The 23,572-nt window shown below is 49.2% G+C and overlaps 12 protein-coding genes across 12 annotated transcripts; 7 read left to right on the forward strand and 5 right to left on the reverse strand.

The window, feature by feature from the left end:
- Positions 1–970: 970 nt before the first annotated feature.
- ASPGLDRAFT_41973 (uncharacterized protein) lies at positions 971–1,654 on the reverse strand. The gene has a single exon (XM_022545524.1). The coding sequence runs from the start codon at positions 1,625–1,627 to the stop codon at positions 1,136–1,138; it is 492 nt and encodes a 163-aa protein (XP_022405077.1). The 5' UTR covers positions 1,628–1,654; the 3' UTR covers positions 971–1,135.
- A 274-nt stretch (positions 1,655–1,928) lies between these two features.
- ASPGLDRAFT_140870 (NADP-dependent oxidoreductase) lies at positions 1,929–3,441 on the forward strand. Its single transcript, XM_022541711.1, has 2 exons — positions 1,929–3,089; positions 3,209–3,441. Exons 1-2 carry the CDS (start codon positions 2,087–2,089, stop codon positions 3,238–3,240), a joined length of 1,035 nt encoding a protein of 344 aa, XP_022405078.1. The 5' UTR covers positions 1,929–2,086; the 3' UTR covers positions 3,241–3,441.
- Positions 3,442–3,456: 15 nt separating this feature from the next.
- On the reverse strand, positions 3,457–4,834 carry ASPGLDRAFT_63298 (putative oxalate/formate antiporter; the record flags this gene model as incomplete). Its single annotated transcript, XM_022548640.1, has 3 exons — positions 3,457–4,364; positions 4,421–4,513; positions 4,567–4,834. 3 exons carry the CDS (start codon positions 4,832–4,834, stop codon positions 3,457–3,459), a joined length of 1,269 nt encoding a protein of 422 aa, XP_022405079.1.
- A 1,056-nt stretch (positions 4,835–5,890) lies between these two features.
- Positions 5,891–8,103, forward strand: ASPGLDRAFT_116622 (Zn(II)2Cys6 transcription factor; the record flags this gene model as incomplete). Its single annotated transcript, XM_022539787.1, has 4 exons — positions 5,891–6,537; positions 6,591–7,222; positions 7,279–7,797; positions 7,856–8,103. 4 exons carry the CDS (start codon positions 5,891–5,893, stop codon positions 8,101–8,103), a joined length of 2,046 nt encoding a protein of 681 aa, XP_022405080.1.
- Positions 8,104–8,489: 386 nt separating this feature from the next.
- On the reverse strand, positions 8,490–9,529 carry ASPGLDRAFT_1499262 (uncharacterized protein). The gene has a single exon (XM_022542086.1). The coding sequence runs from the start codon at positions 9,187–9,189 to the stop codon at positions 8,827–8,829; it is 363 nt and encodes a 120-aa protein (XP_022405081.1). The 5' UTR covers positions 9,190–9,529; the 3' UTR covers positions 8,490–8,826.
- ASPGLDRAFT_41977 (uncharacterized protein) lies at positions 9,200–9,739 on the reverse strand (the record flags this gene model as incomplete). The annotated part of the gene is made up of 1 exon (XM_022545525.1): positions 9,200–9,739. A coding segment is annotated over exon 1 (359 nt), but the record flags the coding sequence as incomplete, so codon positions are not given.
- Positions 9,740–10,960: 1,221 nt separating this feature from the next.
- On the forward strand, positions 10,961–13,031 carry ASPGLDRAFT_54468 (glycosyl hydrolase family 79 C-terminal domain-containing protein). The gene is made up of 4 exons (XM_022548079.1): positions 10,961–11,478; positions 11,531–12,016; positions 12,095–12,344; positions 12,411–13,031. Exons 1-4 carry the CDS (start codon positions 11,213–11,215, stop codon positions 12,933–12,935), a joined length of 1,527 nt encoding a protein of 508 aa, XP_022405083.1. The 5' UTR covers positions 10,961–11,212; the 3' UTR covers positions 12,936–13,031.
- A 170-nt stretch (positions 13,032–13,201) lies between these two features.
- ASPGLDRAFT_71458 (uncharacterized protein) lies at positions 13,202–14,937 on the forward strand (the record flags this gene model as incomplete). The annotated part of the gene is made up of 2 exons (XM_022549556.1): positions 13,202–14,587; positions 14,905–14,937. The coding sequence occupies exons 1-2, from the start codon at positions 13,211–13,213 to the stop codon at positions 14,935–14,937; spliced, it is 1,410 nt and encodes a 469-aa protein (XP_022405084.1). The 5' UTR covers positions 13,202–13,210.
- A 1,217-nt stretch (positions 14,938–16,154) lies between these two features.
- On the forward strand, positions 16,155–16,894 carry ASPGLDRAFT_54471 (GNAT family N-acetyltransferase; the record flags this gene model as incomplete). Its single annotated transcript, XM_022548080.1, has 1 exon — positions 16,155–16,894. The coding sequence occupies exon 1, from the start codon at positions 16,169–16,171 to the stop codon at positions 16,892–16,894; it is 726 nt and encodes a 241-aa protein (XP_022405085.1). The 5' UTR covers positions 16,155–16,168.
- Positions 16,895–17,023: 129 nt separating this feature from the next.
- Positions 17,024–18,187, reverse strand: ASPGLDRAFT_31561 (uncharacterized protein; the record flags this gene model as incomplete). The annotated part of the gene is made up of 3 exons (XM_022544072.1): positions 17,024–17,413; positions 17,462–17,894; positions 17,964–18,187. 3 exons carry the CDS (start codon positions 18,185–18,187, stop codon positions 17,024–17,026), a joined length of 1,047 nt encoding a protein of 348 aa, XP_022405086.1.
- A 1,009-nt stretch (positions 18,188–19,196) lies between these two features.
- On the forward strand, positions 19,197–20,430 carry ASPGLDRAFT_41985 (uncharacterized protein). Its single transcript, XM_022545526.1, has 2 exons — positions 19,197–19,430; positions 19,478–20,430. The coding sequence occupies exon 2, from the start codon at positions 19,654–19,656 to the stop codon at positions 20,413–20,415; it is 762 nt and encodes a 253-aa protein (XP_022405087.1). The 5' UTR covers positions 19,197–19,430; positions 19,478–19,653; the 3' UTR covers positions 20,416–20,430.
- A 690-nt stretch (positions 20,431–21,120) lies between these two features.
- Positions 21,121–23,482, forward strand: ASPGLDRAFT_116612 (uncharacterized protein; the record flags this gene model as incomplete). Its single annotated transcript, XM_022539785.1, has 7 exons — positions 21,121–21,183; positions 21,232–21,259; positions 21,311–21,374; positions 21,427–21,636; positions 21,705–21,921; positions 21,974–22,102; positions 22,160–23,482. 7 exons carry the CDS (start codon positions 21,121–21,123, stop codon positions 23,480–23,482), a joined length of 2,034 nt encoding a protein of 677 aa, XP_022405088.1.
- Positions 23,483–23,572: the final 90 nt, after the last annotated feature.

The raw sequence follows: 23,572 nt of genomic DNA on the forward strand, positions 1-23,572 counted from the left end.
GAGACTGCTTTGCATATGTTTGAAGTTGAGATTTTTTACTATGTACGGAGCACTCTAGCTATACGAAGTCAAGATGAATGGATCCAAGATGCTGTTTTCTGTTGACATTTTCACATGAAGGCTTTAAAACTTTTCCGGATGATCAACATATTACCCGATTGGGCAAGATTGGTGAGGCTGTCCACTCGTCCGGCTGAAGCACAAAGGCAATTTTGAGTCTAGTGCTTGTAATTGGATCAAGATGAGGGGTGCAGCGGATTTGCCTTTCATAACATTTATCTTATCATAGCTGTAGCACAAAGAGCATACGGGATCCCCGGATGTCGTGCTCTGTACGGAGTATGGAGTGTCTAGATTCGTGAAATAATTGACTCGACTGGTCTGTGGTGTACAACGGGATCGCGATGTCGTACCTGTTTAATAGTAACACGATTAAGCAGCATGAAGCATATCATAAGCCAATCAACAAACAATTCATATACTGTCTCTCTCCCATTCGTTGCCGGTATTATCTCGCATCCTGCATGCGAGTTAAGCATCAGTGTCAAGCAACGCATCCCGGCAAGCTTTATTCGGCTTCTGTATCAATATTTATGCTCCTTGTGAAGTATATACCGGATCTTGTTTTTCGAATCGGTTTTTTTTTTGATGCTCATGGTGGATGGTTATACATAGATGTATATTCCGGAGCAAGCGCCATAAGCGTGCCGTATACATGTACACCAATGGATCAGTTCAATTCGTGAGGAATGGCAATACGGGATGAAGGACAATATTTAGGTATCACCCTATCCAGTTATATTACGAGTGTATTTATTGGAGACAGCTTGCTGCACATTCCATGACCTGTGATTGATTGCGTATGTTGAGCTTGATAGCCCAACGATGTCCTATGATGATCCGACTCAAAGCTCCTATCTCAAACTTTACTCTCCATATCTACACAAGCAAAGTATCGCTCCTGGCATCCACTTATTTTAGCTACTCAGACCAGATCAAGAGAAACGGTCCTGAGCTGCGTCTCAACTTCTAGAATTCAAATAGTTTGCTATATATGCGAAGCTAATCTTTTCCTCAGATTATCCATAGCCGTATTGCTTGTCATACTTGTCCCAATCAAATAGCCTCTGTAAATTTAGGTATTTGCTGCCTTCTGCAGCAAGCCTCTATCGAAGTAGCATCTGACTTGGTTGATTTGCAGTCCATACATGCCGGATCCCCCCTCGGATTTGGCAATCTCGTAAACAAATGACTGGGGGAGTGAAACTGGCTCCTTTCCGTTCTTCAAATGCAAGTTGTTCGTAGTCTCCACAATCAAAGTATGCACGTCGGTTCCCTTGTCGCTCAGAAGGGTCATCGAGATCACATCATGCACACAGCACTTGAACGGCTCATAAAGGAGGATGTAGTACTCCCAGATTGCCTCTGCACCATGAATAGTCGACTGGTCCGTGTTCACTAGGGTCGCAGTGGAGGCGTAGTACTTGGTCGGTGATGTAGTGGTCTTGGCGGAATTGAAGTCAGCAGCGTACTGGGCGTAGAAAGAGAGGGCACGGTTGTCTGTGATAGTCTGAGGGGGATGGCCGAGCTTCAAAGGTCCCTTCAGGACTACGGTATTTTTGGCCATTGTTTGGTAACGATGAGTCAATGAAGTAATAAGCAATGAGTAGGAAGCGATGACCATCAGGGATTAACTGAATGAATATATAAAATGAAAGCACCGCGGAGCCGGGCAACAGCCGAATAAACCCTGATTTGTAACAAGACATGTTAAAGGACATTCCCGAGGATGCACTGCTGACCGGGATGCGTTATTGGACCTTCCGAGGTTTCATTTCTCGGAGACTCGGACCGCAGTTGGGTTCGCATACCGGAAAAGTCGCTAAACAATTCCTCATCTTTCTCATGTATATAAATAAAAAAACCTTCTTAGCCTTGTTTTTGTCTCCCCTATTCTAAAAGAAAAAACAACTATCGCGGGATCTCGTCAACCTCACAAGCGGCTACCCTGACAGGATAGTTTTTGGGAACACTTTTTTTTCCGTCCTACTCAGCCTTGCACCGGTTTCACTGTTTTTCTGTTGCTATGTCTTCTGAACATATAGCAATCCATCTGGCAAAGCGCCCGGAGACTACCATTGTTCCTGGTGAGACATTTGTTGCAAGAGCACATCCGGCGCCTGGACCAGGTGAACTTCAAGATGGTGAGGTTGTCTTGGAAAGCCTTTATCTAAGTTTGGATCCTGCGATGCGTGGCTGGCTAGACGACCGACCTTCATACATCCCTCCCGTTGCGATTGGTGAAGTCATGCGTGGCTCTGCTTTGGGACGGGTAATTGCCTCACGATCACAGCGTTTCCTTGTTGGATCCTACGCCGTCGGTATGATTGGTTGGACCGAGAAGGCAATCATCAATGAAAATAACTTGGAAGCCGTGTCCAAACCTGACTCTACCGATGGAGGCCGCTTGACCGATATTCTAGGCGTGCTTGGCTTTACGGGAATCACGGCATACTGGGGAATGGTGGAAGTTGGTCATGTTCGCCCCGGAGATGTTGTGGTTGTCTCAGGTGCGGCTGGGGCGACTGGTTCCATTGCTGGACAGATTGCAAAGATCCATGGCGCCACCGTGTACGGAATCACTGGTTCAGATGAGAAGTGTCGTTGGCTAATCCAGGATCTCAATTTCGACGGAGCGCTGAACTACAAGGGCAAGAATTTCGACGACGAATTCAAAGCTTTGACTCAAGGAAAGATCGACCTCTTCTACGACAATGTCGGTGGGCAGATCCTCGACTTGGCCCTCGTCTGCGCCAGGAAACATGCTCGATTCGTCATGTGTGGTGGAGTCAGTCAATTCAATGAGCGTGAAGTGCAGGGCCCGAAGAACTACCAAATGATATGGAGAATGCGAATCCGCATGGAAGGCTTTATCGTCTTTGATCATATGGATCGAATTCCCGAAATCAGACAGAAGCTCAGCCAGTGGCTAGTAGAAGGCCAACTGAGGCGGAGGGAGACCATTGTGAGTGGTGGTATACGACAAGCGGAAACGGCCTTGACGCAATTGTATCAGGGTTTAAACACAGGTATGTTTTTTATTCCCTTTCTCTTTTATTTATTTTTTCATTTTATTTTATCCCTTCTCCGCCACCAACTCTACGCTCAGTATCCCATTAAAATATTGGTACTAAACAATTATGCACAGGAAAACTTCTTGTTGAGGTCAAAGCTCCGTGAAGGGAGTTAAGAAGACCATGACGAGGCTCTGCCGATGCTCCAGTGTTCCAATAGAAGCCTTGAAGATGTATTTCTCTTAGAGGCGATGCATCAGACGCTGGCGAAGGATGCAACACGATTTCTCGTATATTGTGTGCTTTTCAGGCATCCTTAACCGACCTGATCCTGATGTAGTCATTCGAATATATCATTAGATTAATTGCAATTCTCTATCATTTAAAACTTCACCCGCAATGCCCAATTCCGACAAAGCCCCCTCGCAACAATAAACGCCACCATCGCTGCCAAATACATAACACCCCCAAAGATAATCAATCCCTGATAACCCCCATGATCCCGTTCCTGAATCGCACCCGCGATCGGAATCCCAGTGAGAGTCCCGACACTCGAGATCGCAAACGTCGTTCCATTCCGTTTGCCCAGATCCTCTGTCTTGCATACCTGAGAAATACACACCGGCGTCAGACTGATCGCTGCGCCGCTCCAGAAGCCGAAGAGCACTGCGTAGCAGATAATCGCTGCTGTGTTGTCGCCTGCTTTGAACCAGAGTGCTAGTGTTAGGATGGAGCATACTAATGCTGTGCAGATCATGACGTTGAATCGGCCCAATTTGTCTGCTAGTAAGCCCGGGAGGAAACGGCCGGGGATAGCGCCTAGGTTTAGGAATGCGATTAGAGCATAAGCGAGTGTGTTGTTCATGCCGATGTAGACGGCATACGACGCGATGTAAGTGATGGGAATGAAGACGGCAAACTCCACCAGGAACACGGCCACGGTAGTAGACGCATAATGTACGTCTTTGAGGGCTTTCAAGTCGACTGCACCACCGGCCTTTTTGTTCAAGGGAAGTCGAGTTTTGATCAGGAAACAGGCTGCTAGACCTAATACGGCGCTGACTAGCGCAATAATCCGGATGGCCCAGGGAAAACCGATCTTAGGCGCTGCAAAGAGGATGATTACCGGGAATATGACGCCTCCAAGGCCACCTGCAGTACAGGCAATGCCAGTTGCGAGTCCTCGACGGATGTTGAACCAGTGGCCGACAGCAGCTACGGCGGGTGTAAACAGCAAACATGCAGAGAGACCACCTAGTACACTAAACGAGAGGAAGATCTGGTAGTATTCTGCTGCAGTTAGCCACGTGTTCTGCACATATCCGGATTCCAATCAAGACACGCACCCTTGCTGAAGCTGAGGCAAATCATCGCAACAACGATGCCAATCGACCCGGGAATAATAACATAGTTTGGTCCGTATGCATCGAAAATCGGGCCTACATACAAGTAGTCAGCAACAGCACCAATCTCCAGACCATGAGTCACTCACCAACTTGAGCTGATCCAATATAAACAAAGAAACCATACGCGCCGTAAATCCAACCAATGCTGGACTCAGAGTAATCCTTCAGTTGATGGCCAGCAGTCCAGGCATGAAGAATCCCCAGACTGTTCAAAAGACCCATGGACGGGATCATTGCACACCACGACCCTAAAACGACCAGCCATGCTTGTAGGCCTCCTTCAGGATATTCCCTATCTTCGCTCAATGCTCCAGGTATCTCGGTAGGAGTCGCCTGGCGTTCTTTCGTAGTCATTGTGCAAGATGCTGCTGGAGCACGATTAAGAGGTGAACTCGGAAGAGCAATATATATCTCAACTCATTTCGACTGACAACACCATGGTGTAATCATTGATTAGAAATCCACTATCCTGATTATCAAGGATGCGGCAGTTGGATTGCAGCTCTTTGCAGCTTCCAACCCTGAGTAGAAAAGATTTCCGTCCTAGGATGTCATTTTCTTGGCATCAGATGTCCGATTTGCTGGCGATACCGAGACCACTTCGGCGATGAGTTCGGCGAAGATGTTGATCGCCTGGATGCTGATATCGGATAATCCATGAGACGCACATTGACCCTTGAGGTGAATTAGATCGCATTTACTAGCAGTAACAAACCAGGGAACCGCGTTGAAGTGTTATATGTCAAGTAATTTGTAGCCAATCAGAATCCACAGAAAAAAGCATAATAGGGTTGCTGATAAGGTTATCGATAAGCGATAATATACGCCGATACAGTTGATCTTGACCTCAAACGTTCTCTGCCATTCAAAACCTTTCCAAGGGTATATCACTCTATTATCATTAATATCCTTGTGCTTCTCTACAAGAGCAGAGTGCTCTCCCTACACGAATCATCTCAATATTAACCGATCTCACCTCGGAGACTATTGCAACAGATTACCCGAGAATCCAGCTCTCCGACTCAGAACCAAGCATGCTCCACGATTACTATTTCTGGAGATCCAATGGAGATACCAGTGATCCGATATGATGATTTCGATGATCACCACGTATTGGATCTACACCGAGGACCTACCCCTGGGTATATTAGACCCAGCTGATTCCGGGTGCTTACCCCGAACATCTGGCGACGATGGACCAAATTTTATCATTCTGCCTATTTCGATTGGCAGTTCTAGAATATCGGAGTAGCAATTGAAGGTCTCGGTCACTTTTGATACCGATGGTGCCATGTTTAGCACCGTATAAGGTCTGCTCCACCTTGCGCCCTCCGACGACACAGACGACAACTTCGCCGAACGTCTCAACTTTAATACACGGTTTCGCCGTTTGTTCGGCGGCAGTTCACCATGGACTATTCACGTCCTTATCGCTCAAAGCGTCATCCCCCATGCGATCAATGTCGTCGCAAGAAATTGCGGTGCGATAGGAACGCAGGAACTATTTGCCAGCGATGCCAGCAGCGCAACACGCCCTGTTCATTTAATCAGTATCAACCAAGCGAGCCATCTCCATCGACTGTACTTCCGGGTTCTGTTCCTCCAGTCCCAGAGTTAGCTCCGACACCTGCTCCTGCTCCTGCTCCTGCACCGGTTCCGCCTGTTTTCAGTGGCTCTCCTCTATTCCCCATCGGGACTCCAATTGATCTCCCGTTCAACACTGAAGCCACGCCAGGGCGATTCGGCCAGACTGTACAGACCCTTGATCAACTTCCTGGTTTATCAACTCAGGTAATCGGTGCGTCAGGCGAATCTGATCCATGGCTACTGCGACATTGCCGGTTCGATGATCGTGGTTTTCTCCGGTTTCATCAGGTTCATTTTCGCAATGCTGGAGGAGTTCCTCTTGACGAAAAAATCCCGGTACATTTTTTGGTGACGGTAGAAGGATTGTATGATGCATCCAAACAAGCCACAGGGTTTCCCAAAAGGGCACTTATTCGGGAGGAACTAGAGTCATTGTTTCCGTTGGAATGTGGACAACGACTTGTGGCGCTGTATGTATCCATCCCGTGCCGACATAATTGCCAGACACTCATGCCATTCAAAGCTTCGTCAAGTTCGTCTATCCAACGCTCCCGGTTATTTCAAGATCACAGATCGGAATATCGCCCTCACAACCAATTCCCGATCAACAAATCCTTCGCAACACACCTGTCCACCTCTTAGCCGCCATTTATGCATCCGCTCAACCATTTGCCAAATTCGATGAATATCTGTGTTTTGTCAACGCATACACCCAACCACCCACGGACCAATTGTGGCGCATGGTGCTGGAGCTTCTGTTGGAAGAAATCCATACACCTCATTTGTCCGTGATGCAAGCTGGCCTTCTCTACCTGCACAAACCACTCAAAAACAACGAACGCGCTCTCGCCGACAGTCCCTTTATCTGGTCATTTGTCGGGCTGCTGGTCGGTCTGGCAACGTCATTGGGACTAACACTAGAATGTCGTCCGATGGGCTTACCAGCATGGGAGAAACGGCTTCGTCGTAGGCTTTGGTGGGCGATCTATAGCGAAGATAAATGGCGTAGCCTGTTGATGGGAAGGCCGCCATATATCCGACACGACGAATGGGATGTGACGGACCTAGATGACCAGGATTTCATTCTAGATCGATCGTCTGACGATCAGGCACAGCAAGCTGGCTTACCCTTTCAGCAGTTTAGCCGGCTATCGTGTATAGCAGATGAGGTGCAACATGCATTATTGTAAGTCGCTCACCCATACCAAAAGGCAAATCTAACGCGGACAGCTCCCTGCGATTATCACAGCGCCTTTCATCAAACTTCTCCGAGTCCCTCCATGTTGCTCGCGCTCTTCTCCAAAAGCTCAAAGACTGGTATTCAGTTTTACCACCGCAACTCAAATCACAGACAGGGCACTTCACCATCGACGACCCAACACCAAAATGCACCTCCACCAGTCTACACTTTGCATACATCCTCCTCGAAATCTTCATCTTCCGCGCCCTACTCCGCCCCCTAGTCCGTTCCGCAACACCGCCGCCACTCTTCGAAGAAGGCACAGAGCCACTACCGACAATGGAAATGCACGATCCGGAGAGCTTCAACCTTGTCGACGATTATATCTCGGAGATTGTCGAAGCGGAAGAAATCGAACCCGTACCGGCTATTGAAATGACACGCGAAACGGGTATCGGGACCGTCAAGGCCGCGGAAAACTGTGCTGCCATTATGCTGCGGTTGGTGATGCGGATGGTGTGTAGTGATTTGGCTGGATTTTGGTATTCTTGTACGTTCTTTCCCCGTATATTTATCTACCTATGCGACTCGTCTACTAATGCAAACAGGGAGTCGAATCGGCTTCGCCACCGTCTCGAGCTTCATGCTAATATTGGTCGTCCAGGCTCCCTCCAGAGATCATGCAATCCGTGCAAGGCGACTGGTATACATGTGGCGGCAAGCACTACGTAGTCAGAGCAAAGGCTGTAATTTGATGGATCTGGCTCTTGTCCGGTTAGACGGGATACATTGGACGGGATTGAGTCGGAATTTCTATCTACCTAGACATGTTGAAGAGGCGCTCAACACGGACTGACCTCAAGCTAGTGGTGCATTAAGGGTAGAAGTAATTAGTTCAATGGCGGAGTTATTTAATTCGATGTTAGAGACACCCACGGCAAGACATGTGAGCATGCATGCAAGTAAGCATATACAAAAGAAGATGTAACCATGCGGATTGGGCACTTGCTGAATTTGGCATCCAATATGCCAATTGGACGGCGCGCCGAGTCCGACACGCATTCAAGTCCACAAGATCTTATCAAATACACGAATCAGTCTTTCAGCCGTGCAGACCCGAGTTCGCATCGGGAATTGACCCTACAGCTGCATGGTCCACCATCTAATCACATTTGCTTGCTTTCCTGACTTTGCCACCAGTTGCTGGATCATTATAATATGGGCCAATGCTGTATGTTTCCAGGAAACACCATTTACCTCGACCAATGTGGGTTTTAGGTCTGTAGTCGGAAATTTCTTTACGAGGATTATTCCACAGTACTTTTTATTGCGCACGGCTATCATGCATGAAATCGCATCAGTCACATTAAATTCAGACGAACTGTGGGGTTTGCGTCCGTCTGATCCAGACAAATGCCTATATATACTTTTCTAATGTGACAAATCACACTGCCCAGTGACATTTATATAAAAACACGAATGTGAATTCACATCTACATGTCTGCATTTTGCATGTCATCACATCAATATCCCGGGTCTCGCACTTCATCATCCAACCCAATCCACCAACAAGACACCTTCAATCGACTCCTGTCCAAGCCTTGCCGTCAAGGAAGCCACATCGGCACCCTCTCATGAACACGCATCGTATCCGCATACCCCGACACATGCCCCCCCAAACCTTTGGCTTCCTCGTAAAAACCACCAACATATCCCTAACCGCAACCCTCTCCTCATCAACCGCATAAACCGATGTAACACTATGCTTAAAATCATGATCCATAAACACCAACGTATCCAGGAAACCGCGATGCTGCACACGCGCCCTGATCAGCGCAGGGTTTGTCTCATCCAGCATCACGCCTGTCGTTTCCTGGTTATCGTGCATGAACGTGACAGCGCTGTCGGGACGCATGTTGTCGCTGCCTAGGAAGACGGTCATGGTGTGGTCGGAGCCGTCGGAGTGGACGCCTTCGAGGGCGGGTTCGCCTTGGAGCCCGGTTCGTGCGTCTGTGTGCGTGCGTCCGTTGAATAGTGTGGTTATCCAGTTAGTCACGTGGGGTGATGGGGGCGTCTTGGAAGACTAGGGCCTTGAACAAGAGCGCCGCCTGCACGACCGTATTGCCCTGAATTTCCGGGGGAGTCTCGTCGAACGTCCTAGGAATCTCGGAGTCATGACGACGGTAGTCCTCTTGCACAGTAAGCATGTAAGGCTGCTGCTCGAGACGCTGGATACTACGGGAGGCGAAGTCAATACTGTAGCGGTCTTGGAGGTATGTTTGGCGCAGGGCCATTATGGTGGCTATGGCTGAGTAGAAGTGGGCATTGTAGCGTTGGTCGTGGACGTTTAGGGTGTGGGGATTTGGCTGACAGGGGGTTTTGTGGCCGTTGGTTGCTGTCGTGGTGGTCATGGTTGAATAGAATCGGCTGATGGTTGGAAGGGATGTTTTCTTTCGCATCTTTATAGCACCGATGTCAAAATCCTTGCAACGACGATCATAGATTAACTCCAACTGATCCTCTGCAACGACAAATCAAAGGTAATCAATTAGGTTGGTCTGTCTTTCCTGAATGGGTGACGGACAGATATCCCGTCTCAAGAGAGCACCAGACAGCTGCAATGCAACCATACAGCAGCATGTGAGGATGGTTCAGGACTTAGCGCTACTTTCAGACCTCCCTTTACGTATTCACGTATTCAGGTGTCCTTTTGTTCAGCCTCGTATAGATATGCGCTATTTTCTACCTCTGATCTGCGCAGGCTCACTGCCACCTGGAGCACCTTGTGCACAGGCCAGGGTACTTGCAGCTTCTAGGGAACTGGGCGGTATGTGATGAGCGTGGAAGAGCTCTTGTCTCGTCGAATTTTTCTCGAAAGAGAAACGCTCTATGCAGAAATTTGGTCTTTGGCATAGCGTTGAGAAGGCACAGCTAATGCTAAAAATTCATTTCGCTTCTCTCCTATCTCTTCGAAGCCTTACATTGTAAGGTACCATTTTGGTCAGCAGTAGTTGTGATGAGCTAGGCCCAAGCCCTGTGAAACTCCCCAGCCGTCCCTTCCGAATACCTGATCTCTTCTGCTGACACGTCAATTTCCTGCATACGTACACACGACAGGAACACCTCACCACAGCGGCATGAGGCTGGTCATTGTGCAGATCCAGACCCCAAACCAGGTCCGCGGTATTGCAATTTGGCCTGTCTTCGTCACAGGCGGAAGAGCACTGATATCATTTGTGAGGCGGCTTTTGAGCTCACCAGTCCCTCGTACGGTTTTTTCGCGGATCCTATGGTTGTTTATTTGATCGAACTACCTCGACCGGCCTCTAATATAATTGGTACAGCTCACCCGATGTCCGGAACCGGGCCTCGTTGACTGAATATTGACGTTGGGTGTGCCGCTGTGTGGCCGGTGACGGGCTCAACTGTCCGAAGAATCCGTACTACAAAAATGCCCACGTGCGTCCAGACAGGCATCTCTATAAATAAGATTTCGGTACTCGTCGTACATACTCTGAGTAATGCTTTCCGGAGTAGTTAGCATTCATACTCCGTGGACCATTCGGTACCCTTATTGGCCATCGGCAGTGACAGCGGGTCTTTGCCGATGAACAGTGGAGATCCGCTGAGTTTATTTGGAACTGCAGAAAGCTATTACCCGATTCGGAACTGTCCACTGTGGGTGACATCACTAGAACATTGCCAAGGCCGGGGTACATCTTAGTATTCTCCCCTGGAATACGGCGTAGGCAACGGCCAAGGACTTACTTCGGCTCCTTCCAGACCAACGGCCAATGGACTAAGGGCTTGGAACGCATGGCGTATCGGAGTACCCCTGGGATGGATAGGTTATCGGCAACCGGCTTGTGGGCAGCACTCCGACTTTCTCCACCATGAACTCCGACATGGGTGACGTATAAGTCGGACCGGATCCCAGTAGCGATCACATCTTCAATCGCCATACAATGGCAATGGCAATGGCATCTGGATCGCTGCTATTAGGTCTTCTGGCCCAGCAGGCTGCTGGAGAGCTCCTTGTTCCTCACTCTCCGCCTGCAGGTGCTAGTGAGCCCGTACCAAAGGGAGTTTCTTCGTTTTCAATTGAGTTCTCATCAGTTGTCGACTACTTCGGAAACACGACTCATCCTAATGAGTATTCGCAAAACCTGCTATCCAACCTGAAGAATGCCGTAGGTGCATTCCCGAAGATCCGAATTGGAGGGGCTACACAGTAAGTCAATCGCGTTCATCATCGACACGGGATGAATCTAACGAGCTATCAGAGATCGCGCATTCTACAACCCCAACCAAAATGCCGCCATCAATCTAACCTACGAAACCCCCACCGACGACCAACCCATCAAAGTAACCTACGGCCCCGACTTCTTTCAGTCTTACCACGCCATCCCGGGCCTCGAATTCTCCCACGGCCTGAACCTCGCCTACAATGGCTCCGACCAATCCACCCAACTCTCCTCCGCCGCAGCAGCTGCCTGCAAAAATATGGGCTCGACCCTCCGCCTCTCGGAGCTGGGCAACGAGCCGGACTTCTACCCGGGATACCCGAGTTACAATCGCCCGCCGAACTGGACTATGGCGGAGTATATCCGGGAGTGGAATTGGAAGACTGGGGTTGTGGCGAAGGCTATGGAGGAGGAGTGTCCGGGGGTTAATGTAGGGGTTGTGGCGCCGAGCTTTATCTGGAGTAATTGGTCGGGGAGGGCGCCGTGGGATCCGCAGGATGTGTTTAGGATGGGGTTGGATAGGAGGTTTATCCAGGAGATTACTATGCATAAGTGAGTTGTTCCCCCAAGCAACAATTTGATGTTGGATGCTAACGGCTGTAGCTACATGGACACGGACTGCGAAGAACGTTATGGTCTCACAGATTTGTCTATGCAAAGTCTCCTCATGAACCACACTGGTGTCGTCGGCTCCCTAGCCGTCCACCTAGAGGCTGCCCGTGACCTCTCCTACCTCGGACTCCCATACACCCTGGACGAAGTCAACGGAATGGCCCTCCAAGGAGGCGCCTGGACCTGGAGCATGGGCAGCGCACTCTGGGCTGTCGATTTTGCCCTATGGTCTGCGACAAACGTAAGTTATCACCGCCGTCTTACCGCCATCTTCTCTCATGAACAAAACTAACACAGTGAAAAATAGAACATCAAACGCATCAACTTTCACCAAGGCACCGGCTACCGCTACGTAGCCTGGCAACCCGTTCCCGTCGACGGCGCAGAACCAAACACTCGACCTCCATACTACGGGCAGATAATGGTTGCCCATGCCCTGGGTGATTCCAACTCCACCCGTCTCGCCAACATCCGTCTCTCTGGAGACACGGAGTCCGCCTACGCCGTTTACCACAACAACATACTCTCCCGCCTCGTGGCCCTCAACCTGGAAGCATGGTATGCCAACTCTACGAGCCCACGACCAAGCAAGGAATACACCTTCCGCGTTCCTGGTCGGTACACCACAGCCAATGTCCTGCGATTCATGGGTCCAGGTGCGGACGCGCGCTCGAATTTGACCTTTGGAGGCATGTCGTATGATTATGAGCTTGGTGGTGGAAAGCCGGTTGTTATTGATGAGATGAGAAAGAAGGAGAGGGTTAGTGTGAAAGATGGGCTGGTTAGGGTTGAGGTATCGGCTTCGTCGGGGGTTGTTTTGGTTTTGAGGTAGTTGGCCTGTCAGATATAAACATGCCTATAGGTTTCTGGATATGTATCTGTCTAGATTTGATTCTACTATGGGATACAACAATAAATGTGATCCGGTCATATGATTGGTCAATTCAGAGGGCAGTTCAACAAACAATGTTGTAACTCTGCCCCTGAAACGCAATCTCGTATTTATCTTCACATCCTTCCATATATCTCTTAGGATCGACTACATTCAAGAAGAGGATCGGTAGAGAAATGTACATCTCAGCAAGAAAAATCATCCCAACGCGATGCATGGACTACGACGACGCCCTCTTGGACCAAAGCGACCAAGTCTTTGAACCCTGGAAAAACAAGATCTTCGAACACGAAACTCTCCGCGAAATAGGAAAATTCATCGACAAGCACAGAGGAGGTCTCCCCGACGAACTCTTCTCACCAAAACGGGGCGCGTTTAACCTGACATTCAAGATGCGCTTCAAAGACGGTGGCTCAGCTGTGATTCGGTTCCCGTGTCCTGGCGCTTCGATGTTTCCAGAGGAAAAGGTGCAGCGTGAAGTTGCGGTTATACAGTTTCTCGAGTTTTATACCAGTTTGCGTATACCGCATGTTCTGCACTATGGGGATGAGGAGGAGAGTCCGTGTGGTCTGGGGCCGTTTATTATCATGGAGCATATCAGCAACGAGGGGGATTTTGTTGATTCTCTTAATATACCTGGCCGGTCAAGTCAGGAGAGGCCGATTCTGGACCCGTATATCTCGCAGGAGTTACTTGAATGTGTCTATGGTTATATGGCCGATATCATGCTTCAAGTTTCGAGGCATTCATTCACGGAGATCGGATGCATCACAAAAGCCAATGAAGATGACGAGTTTGACGATACATGGATAGTGAAACACCGTCCGCTGACATTCAACATGAACGAACTCGTCCAGTTAGGCGTAGTAACGCCAGAGCAGCTTCCCAGGGAACCATTCATGACAGCCTCATCATATTACCAGGCACTAGCCGAAATGCACATGATACATCTATCGTCCCAGCGCAACGATGCCATCGAGTCTGCAGAAGATTGTCGACAAAAGTATATTGCAAGATGCCTTTTCCGGAAAATCACCCGTGAATATCAGCTTTGCGAGGATGAGGATGGTCCATTTAAGCTATTCTGCGATGACCTCCGACCAGGCAATGTTCTCGCAGGTGTTAACCATCAGATGACTGGAGTCATTGATTGGGAGTTCACATACGCGGCTCCCACTGCATTTGCGTACAGTCCTCCATTCTGGTTACTCCTGGAACTACCAGAATTCTGGGACGATGGTCTGGATGATTGGACTCAGAAATACGAAGCAGTCTTACCTACGTTTCTCAAAGTACTCAAGGAAAAAGAGCAAGCAGCCATTGATCGGGGCACTTTGAAGAAGAGTGACCGACTATCAGGGCATATGTTGGAGAGTTGGGAGACCGGAGATTTCTGGGTGAATTACGCTGCAAGGAAGAGTTTGGCGTTCGATATGGTATACTGGGCGAAGATTGACAAAAGGTTCTTTGGGGATGGGGATCTTGAAGATCGGGTGAAGCTTTTGATGCCGGAGGAAAGGGAAGAGATGGAGGGATTTGTTAGGATGAAGATGCAGGCTAAAGAGGAAGGTGGCTTGACTGACTGGGGTGATGTGAAGGGTGAATTACCGCAGACTAGTGAGGACAATGTAGAGACCGGTAATAGCGAGACTTAAGTTGTCCTTGTGGGAGGTGTAAACGATGCTATGTTGTTAGATATAGAAGCAGTGTATGGCTAAGTCAGAGTTTGGTCCCTCATATTCTTACACATAAATGCATGTATACAAACTCGATTTTTTAAAAATACCATGTCTTCTCTAGTTAGCCAAGTGCATATTCCACCCTAGAATACCCTGCTGTTGATCACTGGTTAATTCAATACCAAAATAGTCCTTCAAAGCCTGCAATCGGCCCTCCTCAGAATCAAAAGAGCGAACAATCTCTGTCTTCCCACCCAAATTAACCTTAACCACATCATTGACAAGCATGACCTTCCCAACAACCCCGACATCCGCTGTAGAAAACCTCCCTTCCCCTCTCTCACTAAAAAATGGACAATCCCCTTCTCTCAGAAACCACACCACCAAAACCGTCCATCTATGCAGTGTCTTCGCACTAGCAAACCAATTCATCACTTCAAAATCCTCCTGGAAGAATTCGAGCTCTGTGAAGCTATAGAACGAGTTCCATTCCTTATCGGGCCCGTTGCGATATTGGTATATCCAGAGCTTCGGCGTCTCAAGTTGCTGTTTGGGGATCGTTTCGTAGATGAGACGGACCTGCTGAGGGCCGATGTTGGGAACGGCGGTTCCTGAATCTTCCAAGAGAAGGGGAGTGGTAGGTCCGTCTCCTCCGAAGGCGACATCAAGTGCGAATTTCTCGCCTGCTGGGAGGTGCACGATATTTACGATGTGGGTCCTATGAAAGCTTGTTAGTGGGTTTGCATTTCTAGGTTAGAAAAAAAGGTATTAAAACTATCCTTGATATTCCCCACTAGGCACTCCGTTGGTTCTCGTTCGGTTCCGGACACCCGTCATGTAGACAAAAGACCCTAATCCTCGCAACATGTGGTGGAAGAATATGCTTAATTCCATACACTATCCACCGCGCCTTCGGTTATCTGAATCCATCATCTTCTGGTATAGGGATGCTGGATGTATATCCACGAGATGCGCGCGGGAGTAGTGAACAGAAAGGTTCTCATGGGGGAATGTGGTGATTTGACATCTCATAAGGATGCGTAGAGACTCGGTTGTTTTGGGGGATTTGCTCGGGAATTGTGCATACTGATGGAAGGATTGAGGAAGGCTTAGGCGTTCGAGCCAATTCGTAACTTGTTCTGTTGAATAGGAAGATGCTTGGGTGCGGTTTTGGAGAACCATAGTGTTGAGTCTCGGTAAGCAATACTGATATTCCTAAAGACATGTTTGTTTACTCTCGGAATACATGCAATCTATCATTCTGTGTGTTTACTTGCCGATCCGGTTGAAGACAGTAGGCCGAGTGACTCACCCGATTAGGTTCGGCGCATTGTTCGGAGATATAGCGTATGACAAGATCTCGGCGATGATGTCGAATCATACACGCGGGTTCCTGATGTACCGGAGGTACCGAAAGTGTATATAAAAAGCCATTCAACATCCGTGTCCTCATCAATCTTTAAGCAAGTTCAAACATCATTATCATTCCCAAAAATGGCGTCCACACGACCACTAGGCCCACCAATCTCCTACACCCCGGCCTCATTACCATCAAACAAAATCCTCACAGGCCGAACTATCCACCTCGAGAAACTCAATCCAGACCATGCCATCTCCCTCTTCCCTCTCCTCGGCGGAACAGACCCCTCCATCACACCGCTATGGGACTACATGCCCGACGGCCCATACCCCGACCTCCCCACATTCCAAACCGCCATAACCACCAAATCAACCTCCACAGACCCCTTCTTCTACATTATGACTGACGCCCGCAAAACAAGCCCTACATACACAAAACCCCTCGGCTACATATCCCTCATGCGCATCACACCAGCCCATCTAACAATTGAAGTCGGGAACGTCATGTTCTCAGCCGCTTTGCAGCGCACGACCGGTGCGACAGAGGCGATTTATCTCCTGATAAAGCATGCATTTGAGGATTTGGGGTATCGGAGGGTGGAGTGGAAGTGCGATGCGCTTAATGGGCCGTCGAGACGGGCGGCGGTGAGGTTGGGGTTTACGTTTGAGGGCGTGTTTCGGCAGCATATGGTTGTTAAGGGGAGGAGTAGAGATACGGCTTGGTTGTCGGTGTTGAGGGGTGAGTGGGAGGGGGGGATTGGTGGGGGGTTGGAGAGGTGGTTGGAGGAGGGGAATTTTGGGGAGGATGGGGGGCAGAGGAGGAGTTTGGAGGAGGTGAGAGGTGAGGTTATCCATAAATAATTGGTATTTTGTGTTGTTTGCTAGAATGAAACTACCACGAGGGTGTTGGGAACCTTCGAATTGGGATAAACATTAAACAAAACTCAAGCATAATTAACATAACATCTTATCTCGTCATCACCTATACAATCACCGTGGCATATACATATGCACCTGCTGTGCCGACACCGCTCCTTGAGGAAACGAATACCTCAGCTGCTCCTGCTGCTGCGAGTACACCATACTATGATACGACCTCAGCGAAGAGTTACAGTCCTCCTCGCTCATCTCCCCTTCGTCTCCACCGGCTTCCAGGATCTTCTGCGGTGGGCTGATATGCACGTGGTGCCATTTCCGGAAACACAGAAGAACGCCGGCGTAGATTCCCAGGGTGCAGAAGAACTCGATGATGGTTCTGGTGGCGTCGAGGTATTCCGGGGCCATGTTTGGTTCGAGGACGTAGATGATTTGCAGGATGGCTAGGACGAAGTTGATGAGGAAGAAGAAGAAGCTTCCCACGGACAAGGGGACGAGTCCAGCCTGTTTTGTTAGCATTTCATTGATTGAGCATGGGATGTATAGACGTACCCTCCGGTCAGGTGCAGAGCTGACAAAAACAAAGATAATCCAGCAAAAGGCTTCCAGAGAAGCCAGCCAACAGAGGATACTCAGAGCTGCAGAGACTTTGTTATACTCATATGCAAGCTTCATGTACCTTTCACCCACGTTGATACCCTTGACAACAAAGGCAATGTAAAGCGCACATTCTGCAGCCGAGAGCGCGGACAAAATTCCCAATAGGACCCAGTGGGCGATGGCCACGGGAGCAAAGGCCTTGCTGGGCTTATCCTCTGCCAGCCGCTCGAGCAACTTCTGGATGAGTTTCCAGAAGATATAGAAGCCCAGCATCACGGCAATGAGGTAGAAGATTTGGTTGAGCATAGAAACGATAACGTAGCTCTGTTGAACATTGGCTTTGAAAATGCCCAGGAAGAGAGTTATGATGTTCATCATCCTCGCGCTATTTGCTGTTAGTACACATATCACTTTGCTTAGGAGGAGTACTTGCATTGCATAGCTCAAAATAGACGCGATAACTGTCTTTATAGGCAGCGGTTTCTTCGGATCACCCCGTGGCTGTCGGATGAAACACGACCACACGAGAAACCCCAGTAGTGCAGCAAGACAGAGAGCCTCGAAGACGAGCCAGACCTTGGGATAGGCCTCGTCGAAGCCGTAGGCCGTCACCTGGACCTTTTGCTGCCATGGTGACTGGGCGTTGGATGATGAGTGGGCATTCATTTGCGATCCCATAATGCGCTCAATAGTATGTGCTTTTCTAAATAAAATGAAGACAGCTTCTAAAGAAAAAGTGGTCCATCGTGCAGATTCGGGCGATTTTGTAGTAGTCGCGACGAAGAGAAATCCGCCCCAGGCTGAGAGCAGTGCAATTGGGGCCAAAACGAGGCGGATTCGCATTGACGTTGAGAATTCTCTTGGTTCGTCTCATGTTGTATATGTCTCCCTAAATTCCGATTACTCTGAGTTTCTTATTGATCTGGAGCCTGACAGTCTGCCAGTGTTGTTGATGTTGCGATGTTTCTCCGATGAATGAGCCGAACGACGATCGCGCCGCCACAATGCTTTGTATGAGAGACGATCACGTTAAATATAGACAGAGACTTACAGTTCGTTAGTCACGGCGAGTCTTGAGAAGTTTCGAACATAATCAGGGCGTAATACTCCAAGGCATCGGATTGCCTAATCGGGCCTGTATGGCTTCATCTTTCTCCGAAGTGGCAACCGGCATTCTCACTACAACCACCACTTCCACCACGGCCATGAACCAGAACCACAAGACCGGAGATCTTTCCTGATCACCGCTTACTTCTCCTATTTCGAGTACATGTGTACTCCCATTAGAAGCGAGATCCCTGCGCCTGCGCCTGACTGCAGGTGAATTGGCAATTCTGATTCGGATCCTGCCCAGTGCCGGTTCAGCTCAGCTAGTGGCGATGCGCTCTGATGGTCATGATCTGGGATAGGTTCCTATGATCAGCCCAGCTCTTTGTCTATGTCTATCGTTACAATGAATTGCTTTCAGGAACTGCACGGGCATTGGGCAAATTCCAAGAAATGCACGACCAACGCATCAAGAAAGGACCGCCACGGCCCACGGGCGGAAAACGCGAGAAACCGCGAATGAGAGAGACAGAAAGAATGGAATAAAGAAAAGAAATGCAGCTTATTTGCTTGATTTGCCAATGTTGTTTGCCGTCAGCGTTGTGGCTGGACCTTTTTTTTTTTTTTTTTTTTTTTTTTTCGGGGATAGGGGCAAGTGCAGCTTTATATAGCTTCACTTGCTCTTTTTTCGCATTATTCTTATTCTTACTTTCAATGAAAGACTGCTATTTCTATGCTCTAACATTTCGATATAGTTGACTTTGTCCATCCTGGTCTCCTATTCCAGCACCGGGATACTACAGCTCGGGATCCCACTAAAAGCCGATATAAGCGTTAGGATAACAATAAAATACGTGATTCAGAAAGGTTTCATCTTCGGTATGTTAGCTTCCCTTCAAAGCGCAGCGCATGCTAATTCATCATAGTGGTGATTTATCCGGACCCCCATTGCAACGCTGTCGCCCTTGCTTGCGCAGAGTTGCATCCTTGAATAATCGGCCTGAACCGGGTCAATTCAAACGTCAGCAGACTTTCAAAACTTCAGTCCAAGAATATACCAGTCAAGCGACACGGAGAGAAAACCAGTATAGCCAAAAATGCCTCCCGACGGCTCCTCATTCACACCGCTGAATCTCCCATCTACATTCTCGCTCCCGCAATGCATGGAATACTTCTCTCTCACAGCCGGCCCCAACACCAACCTCTGGCGCAAACCCCCAACAGGCGACATCGCAACCGCGCCCATCGTCTTTACCTCCCTCCGGAATTCATTCGTCGTCGCCGAAGTCACCGTTAGCGCTGACATGGAAATGGAATGGGATCAAGGCGGCCTTGTCATCTTTACCGGTGCGACACCGGAATCGCTATCCCTTTCTTCTCCGGCGAGCCGTCGGACAACGCCGACAATGCGACCACGGCTCGAACCCGCCCGGACGTGTAAATGGGTTAAAGCCGGGATAGAATTTTGCTCGGGGGCCGTTCATGCTTCTTCAGTTAGCGCTACAGCCGACGGCGCGGATTGGTGTCTAGCCCCGTTAGATTTACCAGAGGGCGCGACATCGCCAGCTCTTCACTCGCTACGGATCAAACTAGAGCGCATCGGCCATTCGCTTTGGATCTGGTACCAGGTGCCCTCAGTATCACCGTATGCGCGCACACCGGGAGCTGTCTCTGGGACGTGGAAGAAACTACGCGAAGTGACCTGGTTCTTCTACGGGGTTGAGGATAAATTCGTGCATGTCGGGGTGTATGCCAGTCGACCCAATAACTCGCCGAACGATACTGCATGGCTTGGGTCTGGACTTGGGAGGTCATCGGATGGGTTAGTGGTCGAGTTTGAGGATTTGGAGATTTTCTAGCCTGTTCCCCCTTGGTTTGCTTTAGCGCACTATTCCCCGGCGTTGGTTGTGATTGCAACTCACGAGTCATGATGTGTTACCCGTTCTCTATTTCTTATGCCAAATACACTTAACCATTAATCATAATGCTACACAATACATGCAGTGATAAGAATACATAAGCCATCCTATTACACTCATGTCACTTTCCTTTTTGGGACGGGGCATCCCGAATAGGTATGGCGCATGATAAGCGATAAGGTTCCGGATCGTGCCGGCACTGCCGGGTTAGTATGCTTCCGTTTTAGGAAGGGTGTCTACTATACCGTGACCCGACTCAGTAATAAACGCCTATCCGAGCCGGGTAGAAAGCAGAATCATCCCAGGTATGGGGAGCTCCGACGTGCAGTAATTAGGAGTTGGGATGCAAGATGGTGTGTCTGATATCCTGGGAGACTTCCATCCAAAGCCTTTCCCACTCGGAAAAGCAACAGCTTGCGCGGGAACTCCGGTATTGTGGACGGATTTCTATCGATTGATGGCGAATTGGATAGATATCCGTACGAGGTATTGGGTTATTTTTGGGTGGCTTGTGTGGGTGTTGGATATCCCAGTCCATCGCCGTTGAGACAGCCCATTGAACGTCGATGGATTAGATAAATGACTCAGCAAGGAAGTGGAGAGGGGTATCTCTGTTGGAATAGAACGAACCAAGCTACTACAACCATGGCTAGCAACTTAGATCGCCCGTTTAACTGTGACCAGTGCTCGAAGTTGTTTACTCGGAGTGTAAGCAACTGTCTTCTCTTGATTCAAACGGGAACTGATCTGTTGTAGGAGAATCTACAGCGGCATAAGCGTGCACGTGAGTACCTATATATATTGCCAAAGGAAGCCGATAATTGACGTTTTGAAGGTCATGGCGGTGTTTCGCTCAAGAACTTCCAATGTGCTGGGTGTCAGGCACGATTCTCCAGGAGGTCTTGTTACACTCCCGTGTTTGATGAGAACCGACCCTCTGACAACTTGCAGAGACGTATACAAACGACACAATGGCCGTTGTCGCGCATTGTTATCTCCGAATCAAACATCCCAGCTGGAGCCGTGGGAACCTACCCCGCAGGCAGATGTTGATATAACGCCGTCGCTAGTCACGGATCAGAGCTCGATGGATCCGGTTATGATCACCGAGGCCTTTTCCTATGCCACTGGATTACCTCAATACTCATCTCCATCATCGGTGTATGCTACCCTTTGTTTGACGGAACGTTCTGTCATGTATATTGACGGAAATCTGACGGAACTCACAGCGACGATGAAGAAAGACACATCAAGGCCTACTTTGAGCATTCCCACCCCTCCTTTCCTCTGCTACATCGGCCCACGTTTGCCGTGTCTTCGACGCCTAAGTTGCTGGTAAAAGCCACGGCTGTCATTGGCAGTTTGTTTTCAAGTCAATCAGAAGCTCACGCGCACTGGCGTCAAGAGATGTGGGAAAGTGGTCAAAATGAGCTTCGGCATATGGTAGTCAACCTGATCCCCTTGTCTGCGCGTTTTAATCTGATTAATATCGAGATAGGCTTCCTATGATTTGAGTGAGGTTCGTCAGCCCTGGGTCCTACAAGCGTGGCTTCTACACATAATTTATGGCGCATACGCAAGCGACACAGCCCAATTCAAAACAGCGAAACAGATGCTGCGGCAACTCGTTGATGTTAGTATCCTTTTATTCACAGTACCTCGATTTGGGCTTACTCTTGGATAGGCTGTACGTGAAATTGGTTTATCGCAGCAGGAAATCGCCATGCCAGATTCTCAGTCTTGGATGTTTCAATGTGATTTGAGCTCCCCCGTCGACGACTCGAAAACACTGTATGCACGATGGATGTCCTATATAACCGCAGAATCGACGAGACTGTCCCTGTATACGTTGTTCTTCCTGGACTCGCAGACATTTACGTCTTGCAACGCTCGGCCATTAATGTCGCCGATGGAGCTTGGTTGGGAGCTTCCCTTTCCTAGCAGTTTATGGGAAGCCAGGAACTCCCAGATATGGCTGCAGAGAGTCAATGAGCATTTTGGACGCTCGACTTTTACAACGGCTAGTGATCTCTTACACGGGCCTCGCGGTCCGGCAACGACCTCTCTGTCAATAGCTACGCAGCAACTTATGACGGAGGCACCAAGCCCGGAACTTTTAGCGGCGCTGGAGACATCTCCATTTGCTGCATTCTGCGTACTGGCGAATTTAGATGCTTTGGTCAGAGATTTTACGCGGTGTTACTATCAAATGCCACCGAGTGCGTCCGATCCGTCTGCATTTCATATCCTCACTCAATCCCAGAATAAACAAATTTACACAGCAATACGAGCAATTGCAAGAATTGTCAAGGACCAGGCATACACCAGCGACAGCCCCCAGTTCCACCCGTGGAGGACGATCGAGCTCTTTATCTCTTCTCTCAGGATCAGCCTATGCCGCCCAGATCAGCTCTTGATCGGAGGTATCGTGGACAACAGCTTAATTGCTGGGATGGCCGCTTCCACCCATCTGACTCAAGGGAACTACGTCGCGATCCGACGATCGGTACCTATTTTACCGCAACACATCGGCAGCGATGAAGGCATTTTGGCTCTTCTCAATGACCTGTCCGGTGCACTGTCCCGTATCTCCGGTGAAGATCAGGAACAGGTGATCTATGAAGCACCGTGGACTACCGTTGCCAGCTACGGGGTTTTGCTGTGTATCTGGGGAGCGTTGAGACGCGCGACGACTGATATCCGTCACCACCTGGACACGTTCAACGAACTCCCAAGAACATCAGAATCCTGCATGTTAATCTTCAACTCCCTCATGGAGTCTGCCCTCCTCAGCCTCTCCGCTGAGAATGATCGAACGCCCCGAGATCCCCGTCTCTGGTGCACGGATCGAAGCGTTTTCGCCAGTCTGCTCGAGGAGGGTGAGTCATTGTTTATCAGTTTAGTGAAGATTTTCTGTGCGCGAAGACGCCCGTGGGGAATTGGATCTTCCATGCTAGCTGTGTTGGGTGAAATCCCGGACCCTAGTCCCGTTGCGAGGGCAGACTAACCCATGCGGAGTTCACTTATCTGAGGGGGTGGAGGGCATCCCAGCACCAAGTGGAGCTCCACTAGACCTATTCGACCTCACTTGATTTGG

The sequence above is a fragment of the Aspergillus glaucus genome (genome assembly GCF_001890805.1).
Source record: "Aspergillus glaucus CBS 516.65 unplaced genomic scaffold ASPGLscaffold_2, whole genome shotgun sequence".
NCBI lineage: Eukaryota > Fungi > Ascomycota > Eurotiomycetes > Eurotiales > Aspergillaceae > Aspergillus > Aspergillus glaucus.